Here is a 21,314-nt window from a genome sequence, read left to right as displayed (position 1 = left end):
GCAGGAGGCTGACTTTCCTTGAAGTTTTCACCTCAAATACCGCCATCACGCAAGTGTGCGTGGCAGGATTTGAGGACATCCTCTTTCCTAATCTCTGGTCCCTCCATCTTTAAACCCATGTGAAGAGTTTGAGATCAAGTCTAAATAAATATCACCTTGTTGATGGGAGAACAGGTAACCTGATGAAAGGCTCTGGAGGTGGCATTATCCTTCCTGAAGCTCTGGGATGGCTCTCTATACCTCTAAGCCAGCCTGCCCCAGGGGGTCTCTCAGCTCACCCAGACCATCAACTGGTCCATTTCTTCTTTTTCACCTCCAAGTGTAAAGGCTGTAAGACTTGGAGTGTGACCAGAGGTTAACAGAAGAGGGAAACCTGCCTCCCCTCTCAGAATAAATCAAAGGGGATCTCCAAAGAACAGGGCTTTTTAATGATGTCAGGGGAGATGGTGGGCAGGGCTGAAAGGGAATGTAGGTGGGGAGTCCAAGGAAGAGGATACATGCTTGTGTTGAAAGATAGGGGGACCAGGCAAGTGCATATGCATAGGCATGTGTGTGCTTAACATGTTCTAGATTTCTAGTGTCTTGGGAACACCTGAGAGAGGAGAGCTGAGAACAGAGCACAGCATTTTTAAAAGACTAGAGCAGTACTGGAGAGATGGCTCAGAGATTAACAGCACTCACTGCTCTTTCCAGAGGTCCTGAGTTCAATTCTCAGCAACCACATGGTGGCTCACAGATCCTCGTCTGTAACGAGGGATCCAATACCCTGTTCTGGTGTGTATGAAGACAGCTATAGTGTACTTGAAAGAAAGAGAGAGAGAGAGAAAGAAAGAAAGAAAGAAAGAAAGAAAGAAAGAAAGAAAGAAAGAAAAAGAAAGAGTGACAGACAGACTAGAGCAGAGTCAAGTCCTTTGGAGTTAGAAATGGCAAGTGAACGAAAAGTAGTGTGTGTGTGGGGGGGGTCTGGAGCCTCCCTTTTGTGTAATTAAATGAGTAAAGCAAATGCAATTATTTTTTGGATGTAATGATTAGATACAGATACAGATGACTTATTTATGTGGCTGTAACTGGGAGCTGTCGACAGAAAAGAGAGGATTCGTGCTCCCAGAGAGTCTAGCATTGATATTTGTTCACCCATTGCATACTTAAACAAGTTTATTTAACTGATTAACATGCTGTATATACCAATGGAGTGGCGTGTGAGATTTGTTACATGAACACTTTGTGCTATTTGGCTAAAGATATCTCTTCAAACATTTACTGCTTCCTTAGGATGAAGATATTCAAAATAATTCTTTTAGGTTTTGCATTATGGTAACCACACTCATCAATACACAATAAACAGTTTAAAAACTCAGCTCGGGATGAAGCTCAGTGAAAAGGCTCTTGCCTACCATGTACAAGGCCCCGGGCTTGAGCCCCAGGACTGAAGGGGATGCTAGCGTATTCTGGAATGTACCACGTGACAAATTAATCTAATTGTATTAAACTTTTATAACATAAACATATTGCAGGGGTGAGGAAAAAACTGTTGTGAATAGAAACTGTCAGACAGAAGTGCAAAAGGATGGGCTGGAGAGATGGCTCAGCGGGTAAGAGCACTGACTGCTCTTCCAAAGGTCCTGAGTTCAAATCCCAACAACCACATGGTGGCTCACAACCACCCGTAATGAGATCTGACGCCCTCTTCTGGGGTCTGAAGGCAGCTACAGTGTGCTTACATATAATAATAAGTCTTTGGGCCGGAGTGAGCAGAGGTCCTGAGTTCAATTCCCAGCAACCACATGGTGGCAGCAACAACCATCTATACAGCTACAGTGTACTCATACACATAAAATAAATAAATCTTTTAAAAAAAGGAAATTCAAAAGAAATGATTTGTGTTCTAGTTAGGAAATTTGTTCCTCATCTGGATATGGGCTAGAAATTTAAATTGTAATTATTTAATTATATAATATTTAATTATAATTATTTACTTATTTTGTATGTATGTGTGAGTGCCCACATGTGTGTTTGTGACCATGCACATGCCTAGTGTCCCTTCTAGCCAGAGAGGGCATCAGATCCCCTGAAACTGGAGTTATAGTTGATTGTGATCTGCTATGTGGGTGATGGAAATTCAGTCTGGGTCCTCCGGAAGAGCAGCCAGTGCTCTTAGGCACTGAGCAGTGATGGGAATTCAGTCTGGGTCCTTTGGAAGAGTAGCCAGTGCTCTTATGCACTGAGCATCTCTCCAGCCTTGGATTGATTTTTTTTTTTTAAGTGCTTTGCATGCCTTCCATGTTATAGTTTGAATGTGAAGTGTCTTCCATATACTTGAGTGTTTGAACACTTGATCCCCAGGTTGTGGGAGGGTGAGGGAGGTTGAAGAACCTTTTGGACATACCTATTAGGAGTAGGTTACTAGGCAGGCACGGTTCCTAGATGCCACAGGCCGGCTGATCTGGGCCTCCCTCAACCCGCAGAAGAAACAGGGTCCTAGTTAGGTTAACAAGGCATAGGTGAAGAAATGATGGCAGAGACGACACATGAAGTAAAGGACCTGATGTATTTCTTAAAAATGGCATCAGACTTTTACAGTCATTGCAAAAGAGAAATTGTAAATCTGGCAGCTCAGCAGTTAAGGTACATTTGAGGCCATCTAAAACACACTGGGTCTAAAGCAGCAGATATCTTCTCTGGACTGGTGTTGCATCCCCCAGGTCCAAGCGCTCTGGGCCCAGGGGACTGTGGACTGCATGAGTCTGAGTCCTAACTCATCTAAGTTCTGGTTCTAGTCTGAGCACCAGTGCAAGTCCTAGTGCGAGTTCTAATGTGAGTCCTAGTGTGAGTCCTCCAGTGCAAGTCCAAGTCCTCCTGCATCAAGTGAAAAGCAGGCTTATATGGCATACAGAAAGCAGGGCAGATGACAAGAGTCACATAGGCAGGTGACCGTTACATCAAGGTCAGTGATCTTACTGACCAAGATCAGCTATCCAGTTGTGAAGCTGGCAGAAGAGCAATGGTGCCCCTCCCTGCTGGGGCTAATTTGGTATTCCTATGCTAATTCTCTGGTTCTGCTGGAGGCAATGACTGGGAGGTTCTGACCTAACACTTCTAGCTAATGTCCTTAAGTAAGGGAAGCCCTTAGATTATTCTCTAGTATGTAAAACAGTTCTAACTATTGTGGGGCTGCCCTGAGAATTTTAACTATGTTAACAGTAAGCAATGGTGCCTGACCTCTGTCACTAGCTATGAGGAAAACCTGTCTTGCAAGGCAGATTCCTTGAGAGAAATTCCAAGCTAGGGGCAGCTTGGTATTAAACTAGGATAGGTTGGAAATGTTGTGCTGGCCAGGAAACAATGCCCAGTCTTAGCCATTTACGAATCATTTCTTGGAGTATCTTTATGCCTAAATATAAGGGCGTGTTGACGATTGAAAAGACTAATCTGGAACACGTCTGAGTTAGGAGATACCAGCGACTGTCTGAATATCCAGGAGGCACAGAACTCCTTTTGGATCCTTATTGCCTCTAATCCTAATCAGGCTTTTACCCACGATATTTTGGATTTAACTGGAGTAGACGAGTAGGCGTGGCACCTAGAGATGCCATCTGAGATATGAGAAACGCTGTCTCACACACCTGTCACTAGAGCTGCTCCTGGTGCCAAACCCTCCCTGCCATAACGGGCTGCCAAATTAAACCTTAGAGTGACTCCAGCCCCACGGTTTCCAACGGCATCAGGCATACCTGCGGCACACACATGTAGACAAACCAGTCATACACACAAAACAAATAAATACACAAACAGTTTTAAAATATTTAAGCAGTTACGTTTATTTAGTTCTCTCCTTCCACCATGTGGGTTCCAGGAGTCAAACTCAGATCAACAGGCTTGGCTGCAAGTACTTGAACCCACTGATCCATCTTCTGGACCCTTTTTCCTTTGCTTAAACTGATTTGTTATCTCTTTTTTAGTGTGACTGAAACTGTTTGAGTTAATACAAAGACTTGTACAACATGAATAAATCTCAAAACAGTTTGTGCTGAGTGAAAGAAGGCAGGCACAGCCCACCAAAAATAATATTTAGTGTTTCGTTTCTCTTATATACAATTCTAGAAAATAAAATGCAGGCCCACTGAGATAGTTTAGTGGGTGAAGTTTTCGCTGCACACCCTAATGACTGTGTTCTACCCTGGGACCCAGTGTTTGAAGGAGTGTATCTGACTCCCCGAATGTTGTCCCCTGACCTCCATACATGTTCCATGATGCATTTGTGTATGTGCATATGCACACACACATATAAACACACACAAAATGAATGAATACATAAGCATAATATGTTTCTAGGCAGATGACTGGTATCCTGAGAAGGGGCTTGGGGATGGATGGGAGGGATTATAAAGGACCACAAGGGGACTTTTGGGACCCACAACACGGTCACTATCATGATTATGCCAATATTTTATTTATTTTCTCTTTTCTTAAAAAAAAATTTAGCCAAGTGCTAGTGAGACACACTTTTAATCCCAGCACTTGGGAGGTAGAGGCAAGCGGATCTCTGTGAGTTCAAGGTCAGCCTGGTCTACAGATCGAGTTCTAGGACAGCCAAGACTATACAGAGAAACCCTATTTTAAGAAATAGAACAAGCCAAACCAAAACAAATGTTTTATTTATTTTATTAAAATACAAATTTTATTAGGCCAGCCGAATGCTATAATCAATTCTTATGCTTTACCTCAAAACTGCTGTTTATGCAGCTAAATGTTCCTCTCTCTCTCTCTCTCTCTCTGTGTGTGTGTGTGAGTTAGGGGGTTAGGGTTAGCACCCATGCATGCTGTGGGCAGAGAGAACTATAGGTGAGAGCATGGCTGCTTCACCTGTCTGGGGGCCAGGGCGTTCACGAGGCCCTAAGTGAGAATATGAGCCCATATCAAAAGGGGTCAAGGATCTGGCCCCTCTTTCTCCTTCTCCCAACATGTTCGTTGTCCTCAGGAATCAGGGTTTGTGATGAATGACCCAGAAGCCATCTTCAAACTCCTTTTGGAAACATAGGTATTTTTTTCATCCTTTTTTAAAAACATTTTTTGATTTGTTTTTGTTTTGTTTTTGTTTTTTGTTTGTTTTGTTTTTCAAGACAGGGTTTCTCTGTGTAGCCCTGGCTGTCCTAGAACTCACTCTGTAGACCAGGCTGGCCTCGAACTCAGAAAACCACCTGCCTCTGCCTCCCAAGTGCTGGGACTAAAAGCGTGCGCCACCACCGCCCAGCTTTTAATTTGTTTTATGTGTAAGTGTTTTGACTGCATGTAAGTCTGTGTACTGTGTGCCTGCAGAGGTCAGAAGAAGGCATCTCATATCTGCTTGGAACTGGAGTTATGGGTCATTGTCAATCACCAGGTGGGTGCTGGGCATAGAACCCGGGTGCTCTGTAAAAACATCAGGTGTTCTTAACCACTGAGCCCAGTTACTTTTTGACAATTTTATTCAATATGTATTTGACATTGATCACACCTGCCCCTAACTTCCCCCTGTTACTCCTCCTAGATACCTCAAGAAATCCCCTCTCCCACCTTCTTAGCCTCTCCTTTTTTCCTTCTTTTCTTTGAGTCCAATGAGTGCTATCTCCTGGCACTGACTGGTCGTACTGACTTCATCTTGTTCAGGTGGCTATAGCTACTGTGAGTTCACGAATGGAACAGGCAAACCACCCCATGTCCAGAGGACACCCTTTCACATCATTCCTCCCTACCCTCCAGCACTTAACCCTCTTTTCTCATGAATTAGAAGTGTTCTACGGAGCAAGGATGGAGTCATTAACCCATATGGACTACAACTATTCCTGAGGGCCGAGAACTTGATTTTAATGTCCTCTGGGGAAAGCTTCTCTGCTCCATTCCGTAACCAGTCTCCACAGCCTTTAAAGAGTGCTGAGCTCTTATCCCCACCTGCCTCAACCTGCTGGCTTTGAGGAGACTGACCTGCGGACTGGGGAGGTGGGAAAGGAGGAGGAGACAGCAGGCACTCACAAAAAAGCTGGGCTCAGGTGGGTGATGGGCTCTTCTGAAATGGACCAGCAACTGGAAATTTAGTGTGATTACCATCTACAGCTGAATCACCATGCTGGTTTATTACGCACAGCTGAAGCAGGAGGTGGCCTAGCTAATCTCAGGAGGGATCTCTGTAGAGGTAGTGAACATTTTAAGGAGGATGGCTTGTACCTTCAATTTCAGCCCTTGGAAGGCAAAGGCAGACAGATCTTTGTTTGAAGTCATCCTGGTTTGCATAGTGAGTTCCAGGCAGCCAAAGCTACCCAGTAAGGACTGTCTCGTGTTTTTTGTTTTTGTTTTTGTTTTTTTTTTCTTCTTCTATGTTGGGAATTGAACTCAGAGCCTTGAGTTTGAACTTGCTGGGTAAAAGCATTCTAGTATGCTACAGCCCTAACTGCTATAATTAACTTTTTTTTCTTTTTTGTCAGTATGGAAAATGAACCTAAGACCTTGCCCATGCCTGATAAGTACTCTACCAACTGAGCTACAGCCCTAGTCCTCTGCATGCCCAGCACTGTAGAGAAGTATTTAGTTAGCATAACATGGAACTAGTCCTCTGCCTGCCCAGCACTGTAGATTTGTAGTTAGAATAACATGGTACTCGTCCGAGGTCTAAAGGAGACAAGACACACTGATGCACAGTTGACTTTAATAAATGAGGTGCTTGGGCTAGAGTGATGGCTCAGTATTTAAGAGCACTGACTGCTCTTCAGAAGGTCCTGAGTTCGAATCCCAGCAACCACATGGTGGCTCACAACCATCTGTAATGAGATCTGACGCCCTCTTCTGGTGTGTCTGAAGATAGCTACAGTACTTACATATAATAGTGAGTGAAACTTTGGGCATGAGCAAGTAGGGCCCTAGTAAGCAGAGGTACTGAGTTCAATTCCAGCAACCACATGATGGCTCACGGCCATCTGTACAGCTACAGTGTACTCATATACATAAAAATAAATAAATAAATCTTTAGAAAAATAAATAAATGAGGTGCTGGATCTGGTGAGGTGATTCAGAGCTACCAAATCTGAGTTTAACCCCAGGGACCCACCTGGTATAAGGAAAGAACCAACTCCCGAAGCTGCTCTCTCATCTTTATACACTTATGCCATGTCACCTCCAATAAACGAAAAGTAAATACTTAACAAAAAAGGTGCATTTCGCCACACCTGACATTGCACAGTAAATAAATGAGGCACTGCATAGGAGAGCATCGTGATTACACTGCGTTTGCTCTAAGTTATTCTGTATTGTGTAAAACGTGGCTGTCTTTGCCTTGCATGACTCCTACTTTGAGTGGGACTCTGCACTTACATACCACTAGCACCATGCATGAATTCTAGGCTTATAATTAAAAGTGAAAAGGTGGCCTGGGAGAGATGGCTCAGCGGGTAAGAGCACTAACTGTTCTTTCTAGAGGACCCAAGTTCAGTTCCCATGAATCCACATGGCAGCTCACTGTCTGTAACTCACACAGATGGTGCACAGATTATATATATCTATATAGAATATATAGATATATAGAGATAATATACATATATATATATGCATGCAAAGCACTAAAATAGTTAATTAAAAAAGTGAAAGGTACCACTCTATAAATGTATTCAAATACAATGGATTGAGAACATATGGTCAGTGGGTGTATTAAGATCACTTAAGTGTCATCAGGTTCAAGAATGTATTAAACATGATCAGACCCAGAAATGGTGCAACACCCTCAGCTCATTATGTACCCCATAATGAAGATGGTGTCTAACCCTGTGAGGACAGTGGTCCCTACCAATTACCCTGTGTGTGCCTCAAAGGACAACAGAGGAATCCTGACTGTCTCTGGGGCCTCAGCCCACCTCAGGTCCAGGGCTGATGGAACCTACTCAGGTCACCACCCGCCCACGCGCTCATCCTTATCCAATCTTGCGTTTTGCCTCTGAAGCTGGACTCAGCCCCAAGGCCTTGCTCAACCCCCCAGCTGCTTGGCTGTAAAGCAACAGCTATGGCTACATTCCAGGCTGCAATCTCCAGCAGCTCTCCAGCTGGGTTTGTTCTCTGGCTGCAGTGGCTTTGCAATCTATCAGCTCTTGCCTCTAGGGAGGCCTCTGAACTCTTGAATTATGCTGTGGCTTCTTTAACTCTTTTGTAGCCATGTTGTTAACCTACGTAAGTGCACACATGATGTGTAACCTGTGACCCAAGAATTAATAATTAATATTAAAGTAAAAGTACGTGTGCTTGGTAAGGGCCCATTATCAACGTAAATCCGGCCTAATTGGCAGATTGGAGACAATGAAGTCGACATCGCTTGTAAATGTATTGATACTCAATAAATTTAGATGTGGAAAGACACAAATATGTTCATTTATGTTTCTGACACAGCATGAGTCTTTCTGGAAAGAATGTTCAGTCTTAGCAGCAAAACATGGAAGTTGTCCAAGCATCCCAATTCCTTCCAAGGGCAATCACACCCTGTATAGGAGGTGCATGATAAAGGTTAGTATCCTTTCCGGTACATTCTGACCCGAGCTAACTTTCCTAGTAAGCTCAAACAGCACCGGGGTTCATCCCACTGTGCCTTTTGCATCTGAAGTTCTCTCCTGTTCTGGAACGTCCGTCCTGGAATGAACGAACGTAGTGCAAAGTGGTGCTCCGGAGAGAAGAAAGCATATGGTGCTAGCCGAGTGATGCCGCTGTGGAGATCGGCCTCTGGCTCCTCAAGGGTAAAAAGGAGATAATATTAAGAATGTTTTTCCGAAGGCCGTTAAGTGGCTCAAAAGGACATTACAGTGAGGCTTTTAGCATCACTTCTGGCTCTGGAAATGCGACGCTCGCGCGGCACAGGGACCTGCTCCGCCCTCGGCCCCCCCCCAAGGGAGCCGCCCCTCGACCGCTTCCCTGAGCTCCTAGCGCCCGAGGTGGCGTCTCGGCCGCCACGTCGCCTCCCCCACCCTCCCGACACCAGGGTTCCTCAGACGCGGCCGAGTGTTAGGTACCCGGCTCACCGGGCCGCGCCCCGCACCTCTCGAGCCTTCCGATTGGCTGCTGAGGGCGCCCGTCTTCACAGAGCACTGCAGATTGGTCAGATTCAGCGGTAAGGGGCGGACCTCACGGAGCAGAGGAAGGGCGGGGACCCGGATGTGTGTGGTGGCGGCGGCCGAAGAGCTACAACGCGGAGCTGAGAGGCCTATGGATGAGGAGGACGCGGCGGCCCCGGTAGGCGGGGATCGGAGGCGGGGTCCCGGAGGCCCCGGTCTCTGCAGATCTCGAGGCGGGGGTCCTGGGCGACGGCTGCGGGCTCGGGGCGGGGCCAGGGGCTCCGGTCACGGGCGTTCCTCCCGCCTCACACCCTCCCCATTGCAGCCAGGGCCTGTGACGACGGGGCGTAGCCTCATTGACAGGTTAAGGCCGGGTGGCCCCGGGTGTCACCTGAGAGACCCCGCGGTGCTGAGGCGGCGGCGCCCGGACCCCGTGCTGCGGCAGCTGCTTGGTGCTGAGGCTGTCAGGTTCTCGAAGGTCCGATGCCTTCCAGTCTAGGGCTCAGGCATCTACCTGGGTTCGAGTCCTGGCCCAGGGCCCTCGGGGATCCTAGTGCTGCGCCGCAGGTGTCTACTCTTGTGGAGCATGTGCTGGACTGTAGCTCCTGCAGAAGAGTCCCAATGTGCACATTGGAATCGAACTCAGCTTAGCCCAGGCTTGCTAAGCACCTACTGTGTGTAGGGCACTGTGCCAGGTGTTTGGGAGGTAGGAAGAAAATATTTCTTCATTGTTTTCTCACTTTTGGATCTCTGGAAAATTTTATTCATTCATTCATTTACTGGTCTTGCATGCTGTCTAAATACCAAGAGAGTCCCATGCTTTTCTCCTGTATTGCTGCTGCTTTAGGAGCTGTTGTCCCCTGAACTCTGTTACAACTTGGAGTTAAGATCTGCTAAGTTATTTTTTCTTTTGCTTGAGACAGGGCCTCACTGTGTAGCCCTGTCTATCCTGGCACACACTATGTAGAGCAGGCTGTTGTTAAACTCAGAAATCCATTTCCCTCCACGGACTAAAAGTGCTGGGGTTATGGCAGAAGAGAAGGCTCAGTGCTTTGAACAGTATGGGCTTCAGGCAGGGTGGTGGTACACACTTTTAATCCTAGCACCCAGGACAGAGACAGGCTGGTTTCTGAGTTCAAGGCCAGTAAGTTCCAGGACAGCTAGAGGTACACAGAGAAACCCTGTCTCCGAAAAACAAACAAAAATATCTTACCTTTTCTTGTTTAAAATTCCCTAGAAGTTTCTCATTACCCTTGAAATAAAATTTAAAAGTCCTGACTGGATAGTCTCTTGCTTTACTCTGTTCTTTTTGTTTTTCGAGACAGGGTTTCTCTGTCTAAATCTTGCTATCTTCTGGAATTTGCTTTGAGACCAGGCTGGTCTTATACTCACTCATAGATAATCACCTGCCACTGCCTCTGGAATGTTGGCATTAAAGGCATGTGCATCCACACCTGGCTACCTTATTCTACTCTTTGTTTGTTTGTTTGTTTGTTTTTTAAAATTTATTTATTTATTTTATATGTGAGTACACTGTCACTCTCTTCAGACATACCAGAAGAGGGCACCAGATCTCATTACAGATGGTTATAGCTACCATGTTGTTGCTGGGAATTGAACTCAGAACCCCTGGAAGAGCAGTCAGTGCTCTTAACCGTTGAGCCATCTCTCCAGCCTCTCCTCCCCTTACCCTGTTCTCATTCACTTTCCCTACATACAGCGGCTCTGGCCAGCTGTCTTTCTCTGCCATGATACCTTTCTTCTACCCATGGCCCTCCGCCTCAACTGTTCCCTCTGTCTGGAATGGTTTTTGTTATACTGTCACATCACCTGCATCTTCTTCAGTTCACAGGCAGTACCTTGGAAACTGTCCCTATCCACTATTTTGTTACATCGCTGTGGGTTTTTTTTTTCTTCCACTAGTTAAAATGATCATTTGTGTTTTTATCTGCTGTGTTCCCCCATGCCCACTTGAATGGAAACTCTATGAGAACAAGTATCCAGATTCATCTACCTTGCTCATAACTTTGTTCCTAGCTCTGATAGCAGGGCACACAGTAAAAAGCCCAATAAATATCTATTGCCTGAGTGGCTGAGCCTGGAGTTTTTGATGCATTTGGACATCGGGCCTCAAGTCTGGGGCACTTCGTGCATTCAAGGTCGGGCAGGCTGAGGTCCTCTGCACTGAGCCCCACTTCCTTCTCAGCCATCTCTCTTGTCATAGGTTTGTTCTCATGAACAAGATGGATGATCTCAACTTGCACTACCGGTTTCTGAACTGGCGAAGGAGGATTCGGGAGATTCGAGAGGTCCGGGCCTTCCGATATCAGGAGAGGTTCAAGCACATCCTTGTAGATGGTGACACTTTGAGGTGAGCGTAGGAAAATGGTTCCACCCTGTCCCTGTCAGTCCTTTTCCGGGTCTCAGAGAGGGAAAGGAGTGTTTGGAGGGTGAGGACCATTTACACTCCACTGTGAGGGGCACCCCAGTGCTTTGTGCATTCCTTTTTGTCCCTTGTCACCGGGTCATTCAGACTGTTGTTGATGTTTTGATTTGTTATTTAGTGCATGGGTAATGGCTGTCTAAGGACAACCTGAGGTGGTTGATTCTCCTTAGGTCACGTGGGACCCAGGGATCCAACTCTGGTCCTTCAGCAAGTGCTTTTATACACTGGTCCCTCTCACTGGCCTTTGTTCTTTTTTTTTTTTTTAAAGATTTATTTATTATATATAAGTACACTGTAGCTGTCTTCAGACACCCCAGAAGAGGGCATCAGATCTCATTACAGATGGTAGTGAGCCACCATGTGGTTGCTGGGATTTGAACTCAGGACCTCTGGAAGTGCAATCAATACTCTTAACTGCTGAGCCATCTCTCCAGGCCCTTTGTTTTGTTTTTGAGACAGCCAGGCTGTCCTGTGACTTACAGTCCTTCTCCTCAGCTTCCCTAGAGCTGAGTTTACAGGCAGGTACCACCTCAGCCATCTCGGCTCTCTCTCTTTCGGTCTGGCAAAGAAAGGATCCAGGAAGGCCCTGTTCTGACTCTCAAGTCAGATATAGGAGGATGGCAGATATAGGAGGGTGCCAGACTCTGCCATGACTGTCAGTCTGTGTGGCCTGTATCCCCTCAAGCTTGCACTTCAAAGACTGGGCTCAGCGGAAGTAGGGGTGTGTGTGTGGGGGGTTCCTGTAAGGCAGCAGGACCTGTCTGGGAGTGCCAGTTCTGTAATATCATAGGTACTGCATAGTTGCAAATACTGCCTAAGGGAGTCGGGTAATCACCCACTCTGTCTTTCTAGACCTTTGTTTTGTGTTTTTATCTTTTTTGTCTTGAACCTTCCCTGACTTCTTCCTGCCTACATCAGGCAGTTGTCATCTAAAGGGAGAAGGAATGAGCATTATTTAGCCTAAGGGGAAGAAAGCTAAAATACAGGGGACTGAATCAGTCTGGAGGGTTTTGACAGAGGGTAGAGATCAGCTGTTCTCTAGCTCTACTGAGGACAGGGCTGAAGGCAAGGACCAAAGTTGCAACGAGAAGAATTGAGGTTAGACAACACTGTGGGACCCCTAAAAAGCAATGAGGGAAGGTTGTATATTTTTTTCCTTCTGAAAATGAAGAAACTAGGCTGTACTGATCTAGTGTATGTTGGACCCTGGCTAGAAGCAGTGTACATAAGGTACTGTGTGTGTTTGTGTGTGTGTGCATATGCACATGCAGATTTTTTCTTTCTTTTCCTTTTCTTTTCTTTTCTTTTTTTTTTTCCGAGACAGGGTTTCTCTGTGTAGCCCTGGCTATCCTGGAACTCACTCTGTAGACCAGGCTGGCCTCGAACTCAGAAATCCACCTGCCTCTGCCTCCCAATTGCTGGGATTAAAGGCATGAGCCACCACCACCCAGCCTCCTCTATTTCTTTTCAAGACATAGTTTCTCTGTAGCCCTGGCTATCCTGGAACTCACTCTTTAGACCAGGCTGGTCCCAAACTCAGAGATCCTCCTGTCTCTGCCCCCTGAGTGCTACCGTGCCTGGCTATGCACAGATTTCCTAAAGTGTGCCTTGATGAGCTAGCTCCCTGTGGTAGCGCTCACAAAGTTGGGGTTATTAGTATTAGGACTTCCTCCCAACACCTGGTCTTGCCTGCTAATAGAACCTCTCTTATATTCCTTTAGTTACCATGGAAATTCTGGTGAAGTTGGCTGCTATGTGGCGTCTCGACCCCTGACCAAGGACAGCAATTATTTTGAGGTGATCAAGCAGTAGGTGGGCAGAATTGGGGGGCTGGGGTGTAGTGATGGGGTTGATAATGAAGAGTGAATTCATGAAGCTCCTCTCTTTGAGACCTGGCCTTGGGAGGAGGTGCAGGCCAACATGATTGTCGATCTGAGAGAAAGGTGCCCTGGAGTGTCCTTACTCCCGCGCTTCTGCTCCGCTATCCCTGTGCCTAGGTAGACCTTGACCCTTGCCTCTCTTTCCTAACCCTTAATACACTGGTTCTCAGCCTTCCTAATGCTGTGACCCTGAACACAATTCCTCACGTGTTCAGGAGGTACCGTGTGTGACCCCAACCATAAAATTATGATTGTTGCCACTTCATAACTATAATTTTGCTACTGTTATGATTTTAGTGTAAATATATGTTTCCCAATGGTCTTAAGGAACCACTGTGAAAGGGTTGTTTGACCCCCAAAGGGGTCATGCCCCACTGATTAAGCACTGCTGTCCTAATAGAAGTCCAGAATTGATTCTGTGCTTAACTTATTAATAATTATTAATTATTATTTATTATAAATGCCTGTGTATGGGTATGTGCATGTGATTATAGCGCCCATGGGGACTAGAAATTAGTGTCAGATCTCCAAGAAGCTGGGGTTATAGGTGGTTGTGAACTACCTGATGTGAGTCATGGGAACCAAACTTAGATCAGCATGTACTTTTTTTTTAAAGATTTATTTATTATTATACATAAGTACACTATTGCTGTCTTCAGACACACCAGAAAAGGGCATCAGATCTCATTACAGATGGTTGTGAGCCACCATGTGGTTGCTGGGATTTGAACTCAGGACCTTTGGAAGAGTAGTCAGTGTTCTTACCCGCTGAACTATCTTGCCAGCTCTAGCATGTACTTTTTTTGTTGTTGTTGTTGTTTTGTTTTTTTTTTCCAGGCAGGGTTTCTCTGTATAGCCCTGGATGTCCTGGAACTCACTCTGTAGACTAGGCTGGCCTCGAACTCAGAAATCCACCTGCCTCTGCCTCCCAAGTGCTGGGATTAAAGGCGAGCACCACCACAACCTGACTGGTTGGCTGGCTTGCTTTTCTCTGTCCTTTCTTTCTCCTTCCTTCCTTCCTTCCTTCTTTCCTTTCTTTCTTTCTCTCTCTTTCTTTCTCTTTTTTGAGACAGGATCTCACTATGTAGCCCTGATTGGCCTGAAATTCTCTATATCTCTCTGTGTAGACCAGGCTGGCTTGGAGCTATCATCTGTCTCTGCCTCCTGAATGCTGGCATTAAAGGCTTGAGCCATCACGCCCAGCTAAAGCTCAAAGATGATTGTCTGAGTAACCACAGTAAAGGGTCCTGCCTCCCCTGTTCTCCCCCGTCAGGTCCTACCCTCTTGTCCTCACTTAGGTCACCCACTTTTCCTGTCCTTCTCCACAAGTTTATTCAGCTTTCTCTTCCTGTGAACTGTGTCCTGTTCTTGTCCCTTCAGGTATCTATCGTGGACAGTGGCGTCCGGGGCACCATTGCTGTGGGGCTGGTCCCTCAGTACTACAGCTTGGATCACCAGCCTGGCTGGTTGCCTGATTCCGTAGCCTACCATGCTGATGATGGCAAGTGAGTGGTCCTTTGCTGTGGGGTTGAAGTCTGGGTATGAAGAGTACGCTGCCTCTGAGTGGTTTTCTCCTCTACTTCCCTTGGGGTTTTTCATAAGCTACCCTGTGTGTGGATGGCAGAGAGGGTGATGTGAATAGCAGGGCACAGGTGGATGCTGTTCAGAGTGGAGCTGTGGGTTAGGGCTGGGGAGGAACAGGAGCAGGTACCATACATAGTTCTTTCTATGTCTTGTGCCACTCTCTCCATAGGCTATACAACGGCCGAGCCAAGGGGCGCCAGTTTGGGTCAAAGTGCAACTCTGGAGATCGGATTGGCTGTGGAATTGAGCCTGTGTCCTTTGATGTGCAGACTGCCCAGATCTTCTTCACCAAAAATGGGAAACGGGTGAGTAGGCAACCCCGGGAGGGTTCAAGTGGTTGGAACCTGCCTGAGGATTTGTGAGACGACCAGGAAGAGTCTGATGGTTTTGTTCTTAAATCCTGTCTAGACACTTCCCTGCCCTGGGCAGTTGAGACATGATCCAGATCATAGACTTAGAGCCGCCAGTGACTACAGCCAGCAGGGGCAGAGGCCTGTGACTGGAGGGCTTGTGGACGCAGTTAGGCGATAGCCAGTAAGCTCAGCCGCCATGCTTGAGGCTCTGATTCAGTCTCCAGCCGTACATGCGTAGGGTGCTGCAGTGCTCAGGAGAGTCAGAAGTTCAAAGTCATTATTGCTACAGAATGAATTCAAGTACAGTTTGGGCTACATGGGGCACTATTTTATCAAGAGTTTTCTTTCGGGATGGAGCCCCTGAGAGCCTACTCACACTATACCTGTGCATACATAGACAACACAAAGTCGACTCAGTGGGATTAAACAAGGAGCACGTGAAGTTAGGAGGGATATGTGGTGATGCTGGAGGGAAGGAACTGGAGCAGAGGGAATGGGGGTGGATTTGATCAAAGCACCTTATACGCATGTGTGAAATTCTCAAACAATGAAAATATAAAAAGAGATGGCCCAGCAGTTAGGCTATTCTTCCAGAGGTCCTAAGTTTGGTTCCCAGCACCCATGTTTCCTAGCAGGTCACAAGTGTCTTTAACTCCAGTTCCAAGGGGATCTAACCCCCTCACACAGACATACATGTAGACAAAACAGTAATGCACATGAAATAAAAATAAATTATTTTTAAATTGTTTTTTAAGATTTATTTATTGATATATGCAAGTACACTCACTGTAGCTGTCTTCAGACACACCAGAAGAGAGCGTCAGATCTCATTATGGGTGGTTGTGAGCCACCATGTGGTTGCTGGAATTTGAACTCAGGACCTTTGGAAGAGTAGTCAGTGCTCTTAACCGCTGAGCCATCTCTCCAGCCCCAATAAATCATTTTTTAAAATGTGAAAAGGGAAAGATTATGGTGTGGCTGTATTAAGTGGAATGTCCAGAAGTTTGATTTGAATATTTTGGGGGATATGTCCTTTGTTTTTTTTTGTTTTTGTTTTTGTTTTCTTTCTTTTACTTCTTGAGCCCTTTTCTCTTCAGAGATGACTGTAGCAGTGAGAGAGAGAGAGAGAGAGCCTTAAAACTCTCTGCCTCGCCTTCTGTCTTCCCACTCTGCTGGCGGAAGATTGTCAGGAGGTCAGCTCCCTTTGCAGCCTTAGCAGTGTGCCTTGGTGCTGCCGTGGCGCTCAGGCTGTGTTTGCAGGGCACTTGGCAGCAAGGCTGGAGGTTGAGGCTTACTGTCTAGCTCCTTGGGTCTTACAGGGAATGAATACTTAGCAAATCTTTAAGACTCTACTGAGCCTCAGTCTGTGAATGTGTACGTGATAATTACTGGTTGCATCATCTTGGGGATGCCCTTTTGAGAGTGGGTGAGTCGGTAGCTCCCTCTTTCTCTCTCTGCTGCAGGTGGGCTCCACCATCATGCCCATGTCCCCAGATGGGCTCTTCCCAGCAGTTGGTATGCATTCCCTGGGTGAGGAGGTGAGGCTGCACCTCAACGCTGAGCTGGGCCGTGAGGATGACAGTGTCATGATGGTGGACAGTTACGAGGATGAGTGGGGCCGGCTGCATGACGTCAGAGTCTGTGGGACGGTAAGTAGAAGGCACTGGGTAAACGGGCTGGGAAGAACAGGGGAGGCATCTAAGCACATTGGTATTGCTTAGAGTGAGGAGGAAGGACAGTGTGTGTGTGTGTGTGTGTGAGTGTCTGTGTGTGTGAGTGTCTGTGTGTGTGTGTGTGTGTGTCTGTGTGTGTTGTCTGTGTGTGTGTGTCTGTGTGTCTGTGTATGTGTCTGTGTGTGTGTCTGTGTGTGTGTCTGTGTGTGTGTGTGTATGTGTCTGTGTGTCTGTGTGTGTGTCTGTGTGTGTGCGTGTCTGTGTGTGCATGTGTGTGTTTGTGTGTTCATTCTTTCTTTGAGACAGGATCTCACTGTGTCTCAGAGTCCAGCCTGGCCTGGAGCTCACATCTGCCCCCCAGGTCTGGGATTACAGGCATATCACCAAGTGGGCTTTTTCTTCTCTTTATCTTGATGTATCTCCGGCATGTGGTTAGGCTGGCCTTGAATTTGCACTCTGCCCACCTTGGCCTCTTGGCAGTCCTATGACACTGTACCCGTACAGTGGCTTTTGTGTGGATCTGGGAAGTGAGAGTTAGGGCCTTGACGTGGTTCTTGGAGTCCAGAGCTGTGTTCTGAGAACAATTCCTCCTTTTCCCTTCACGTGGGAGCTCAGGTTGGTGTTGATTCCCAGAATACGTAGAAGCAGCTTTCTCTTCTTCAGTGTCTGAGGACTGATGTGGAAGCCCACTGTTTATGCTTCCATTCAGCCTTGATTCAAGTCAGGTGGGCTTTCTCATTATAGAAGTGAGGAACAGAGGTGGGCCAGGGTTATTCTAGGAGGTCATTGTCGGGGTGTGTGTGTGTGTGTGTGTGTGTGCGCGCTGCTGGGTATTGAGCATACCCTTTCACATGCTAAAAGAGTCTGCTACTGAGATTTATAGCTTTTTTTTGGGGGGGGGGGGACAGTGTTTCTCTGTATATCCCTGGCTGTTCTGGAACTCACTCTGTAGACCAGGCTGGCCTCGAACTCAGAAATCCGCCTGCCTCTGCCTCCCAAGTGCTGGGATTAAAGGCCTGCACCACCAACCGCCCGGCTCTGAACTCAGTTTGAAACCCAGGCAGGTCTTGAATTTTGAACCCATATGCCTCTCCCTCCAAGTAGTAGGGATGGCCTGTACCCAGGCCCAGTTTTGGGGATTTTTTTTTTTTTGGTTTTTTCCAGACAGGGTTTCTCTGTGTAGCCCTGGGTGTCCTGGAACTCACTCTGTAGACCAGGCTGGCCTCGAACTCAGAAATCCACCTGCCTCTGCCTCCCAAGTGCTGGGATTAAAGGCGTGAGCCACCACCGCCCGGCCGGTTTTGGGGATTTTGAATAGACTTAAGTGTCAATATCTTCTGACTTTTTTGTAGAAGATGACAAGGCAGATGGGTAATGCGTCAGGGAGGATCCTGAAGCCACCTAGCTTGCTTTCAACTCCTTCTCTTCAGACCTGCTGTAGTGTCTCTCTCTCTGGGGTTTGAGTCCTCCAGTCTATCTCTGCATCTCTTGCTGTGTTGGGAGTAGATGGTTGCAAGTCAGGAGTCTAACTCTGATCTCTTGTGAGATGCTCAGTCCTCACTGAGAACTCTTCACTGCTGCCTCCTTGTTCCCAGCCTGGCCTCTTTCTCCACAGTTTGACCTTCTCACCTCCACGTGGGGGGTTTCAAAGTAGCCTCTGATAGGAAAACAGAAGCAGTGGGGGGTGGAAGTGGGTTTCTGAGCAAGGCCTTTCCTTGTGGAGTTCAGGGTGGAATGAGCTCATACAAGGTAGTAGAAAGTCAGCCCTTGGGCTGTGTTGATGGCTGCTTCACTGCTGGCTCTAGGGAGCCAAGGTCTCAGATGCCCCTCCTTGGCTCATTGCTCCTTTCTACCATCGTTTGACAACATCTACAGAGTTGAACTTGGTCCTGGGCCAGGGCCATGTTCTAGCTCTCATCTCTGACCTCTCCTCACCGTTTTCCTGGCACCCTTTCCCTGCCTGGACCTGTCCCCACTTTACTCCCAGCTCCTCCCAGACATCTTTTCTAACTGAGGTGGAATCCTGTAGACATTATAAATAGACTTCCTTCCTTCCCTCCCCTCAGCGTCCTTAGTCTACTTGTGTAGGAATTTTTTCCTCTTTAGCATAGCTGCAGAGTTTGACTGTCTTCAAGTCCTCACCTCAGCTCGAGACGCCTGGTGGGTAGGTCCACTGCACTCTGAGCACAGGCTCATCTTCAGTGCACTTGGGCAGCTCTTTGTTTGTTTCCAGGCAGTCTCATACTTTAGTCAGTCTGCCCTGGAATACATTATTTAGCCCAAGCAGGCCTTGAACTCGTGGCAGTCCTACCTCAACCTCCTGAGTACTGAGATTACAGACAGATGTGAGCTACCATGTTTAGCTAGGAGTCTCTTTCTCTTTCTCTCTCCAGTTCTCTAGTGTATTCTTATTCATTGATTACATTTATTTGTTTAATTTGTGTGTGTGTGTGTGTGTGTGTGTGTAAGTCAGAGACAGACGTGGGAGCTGGTTCTCTCTTTCTATCATATGGGTTCCAGGTTCCAGGGTGGTCAGGCTTGGCAGCAAGTGCCTTCACCCATGGAGCCACCTCTGCAGCCTGAGGAACGAGTCTCTTGGAGGACGTATGCCCTTTTAGGTTTGCCAACTGCCCCATCTTTCAAACGAGGATAACTTGCCTCGCCTCGTCCTCTGTTTGTTTGTACCATCTACTGTATTTATAATCAGAGTTGTGCTATCCTAGGAGGAGAGTTTATTTCTCTAAAGATGGCTAGCATACATTTTCTTCTTTGTTCTTGCTGTTGGGGACTCATCATTGGATCCAAGGCCTTCTTCCAGCCTGGAGGGTGGTCTTAGGATAGTACCCCAGGAACCTGGAGACGTGGGCAGGCCTCAAGTCTGACTTAATCTAAGGTTTCTCAAAAGAACCATAAGTGGAATTTAAGTAGGGACAGTTATTTATTTATTTATTTATATGTGTGCACACATGTGTACATATCATGACATGCATGTGGAGTGGAGGCCAGAGGTTAATTTGCAGGACTTGGTTCCTTCTACTACCGTGTGGGTCCTGGGAGTCCAACTCAGCTCATCAAGTTTGGCAGCAAGTTTTGCCGAGCCATCTTGCCAGTGCAGGGCAGTTTGTTTATGTGCCGGACAATTAGCACCATTAGGCTTCAGACACAGTTATTACTAGTATGACAGCCCAGCATATGCACCCACATTTTCAAACATTCTCTGGTTCTGTAGAGAGTAGTCCCAGAGAAAAGAGAAGGAATGTACTGCAATTGTCAAACAGTCAGTGAATAGAAAAAGTAGGCCCAGGTAGTCATTCCTTGACCTGTCTGTGCCCTTTTTGACAGTTTAATACTGATGGTCCTTGACTGAAGGTTTTTCATTTGTGATTGATTGTATGAGAACTGTACGTATTTCAGCAGAAGCCATACTTCAGATTTTATTGTTATTTAGACATGGTCTCACTTTGTAGCCTGGCTGGCCTGGAACTCTCTATGTAGACCAGGATGGCTACATAACTGGCTCACAGGGATCCTCCAGCTTCTCTCTCCTGGATGCTGGAATTAAAGGCAGATGCCACCCTGCTAGGCTATACTTCAGATTTTGAATTTTGAGCATTTTAGTGGTCAAGCACTTGCCTCATATGCATGAAGCCCTCAGTTCCTTCAGCCCCAGCTGCAAAGGGAAAAGAAGTAGGTTTGAAGTTCAATCTTTTCCCCAGGTAGTATTATTGGACATTGGCTACAGCTGCAGCTTCCTATCAGTTGCTAACACAAGAGGAATCAGCTCACACACTGAGCATCACACTGAATGTGGTGCTCTGTTGGTCATCTATAGGTGGTGCTCTTTGTTTTGGTTTTTCTAGACAGGGTTTCTCTGTGTAGCCCTGGCTGTCCTGGAACTCACTCTGTAGACAGATCCACCTGCCTCTGTCTCCTGAGCACTGGGATTAAAGGTGTCTACCCACCCATAGCCTGGCCAGTGCTCTTTTTTACTCCTTTCTTTTTTTCTTCTTTCTTTTCTGGAGGCAGTATCTCATGTAACTCAGGCTAGCTTTAACCTGATCCTCCTGCCTCCGCCTCCTGAGTGCTGGAACTATAACCACACTTGCTTTGTATGATGGCTGGGGATCAAACCCAGGGCTTCCTGAGTGCTAGCCAGATACTTAAACTAAGCTACAGTGCCTGTCTGCCTGCCTGCCTCCTTCCTACCTCCTTCCTTCTTTCCTTCTGTCCTTCTTTCCTCCTTCCCTCCCTCCCTCCCTCCCTTCTTCCCTCTCTCCCTCCCTTCTTCCCTCCCTCCCTCCGTCCCTTCTCCCCTCCCT

At 46.8% G+C, this 21,314-nt stretch overlaps 1 protein-coding gene and 1 long non-coding RNA gene across 2 annotated transcripts in view; one reads left to right on the top strand and one right to left on the bottom strand.

Moving 5' to 3' along the window:
• Window positions 1–8,319: 8,319 nt before the first annotated feature.
• LOC116080288 lies at window positions 8,320–9,372 on the bottom strand. The gene is made up of 2 exons (XR_004114380.1): window positions 9,027–9,372; window positions 8,320–8,737 (listed from the first exon to the last, which is right to left on the bottom strand). It is a non-coding gene; the product is annotated as an uncharacterized LOC116080288 (long non-coding RNA).
• Spryd3 (SPRY domain containing 3) overlaps window positions 9,123–21,314 on the top strand; it is an 18,458-nt gene continuing 6,266 nt past the window's right edge. The window contains exons 1-6 of the mRNA XM_031356641.1: window positions 9,123–9,237; window positions 11,284–11,430; window positions 13,227–13,302; window positions 14,766–14,890; window positions 15,139–15,274; window positions 16,786–16,971. Coding sequence (XP_031212501.1) covers window positions 9,215–9,237; window positions 11,284–11,430; window positions 13,227–13,302; window positions 14,766–14,890; window positions 15,139–15,274; window positions 16,786–16,971 — 693 coding nt within the window. The 5' untranslated portion in view covers window positions 9,123–9,214. The remainder of the gene's footprint in view (window positions 9,238–11,283; window positions 11,431–13,226; window positions 13,303–14,765; window positions 14,891–15,138; window positions 15,275–16,785; window positions 16,972–21,314) is intronic.

The sequence above is a fragment of the Mastomys coucha genome, unplaced genomic scaffold (genome assembly GCF_008632895.1).
Source record: "Mastomys coucha isolate ucsf_1 unplaced genomic scaffold, UCSF_Mcou_1 pScaffold11, whole genome shotgun sequence".
Lineage (NCBI taxonomy): Eukaryota > Metazoa > Chordata > Mammalia > Rodentia > Muridae > Mastomys > Mastomys coucha.
This window is presented reverse-complemented; position numbering and strand designations above follow the sequence as displayed.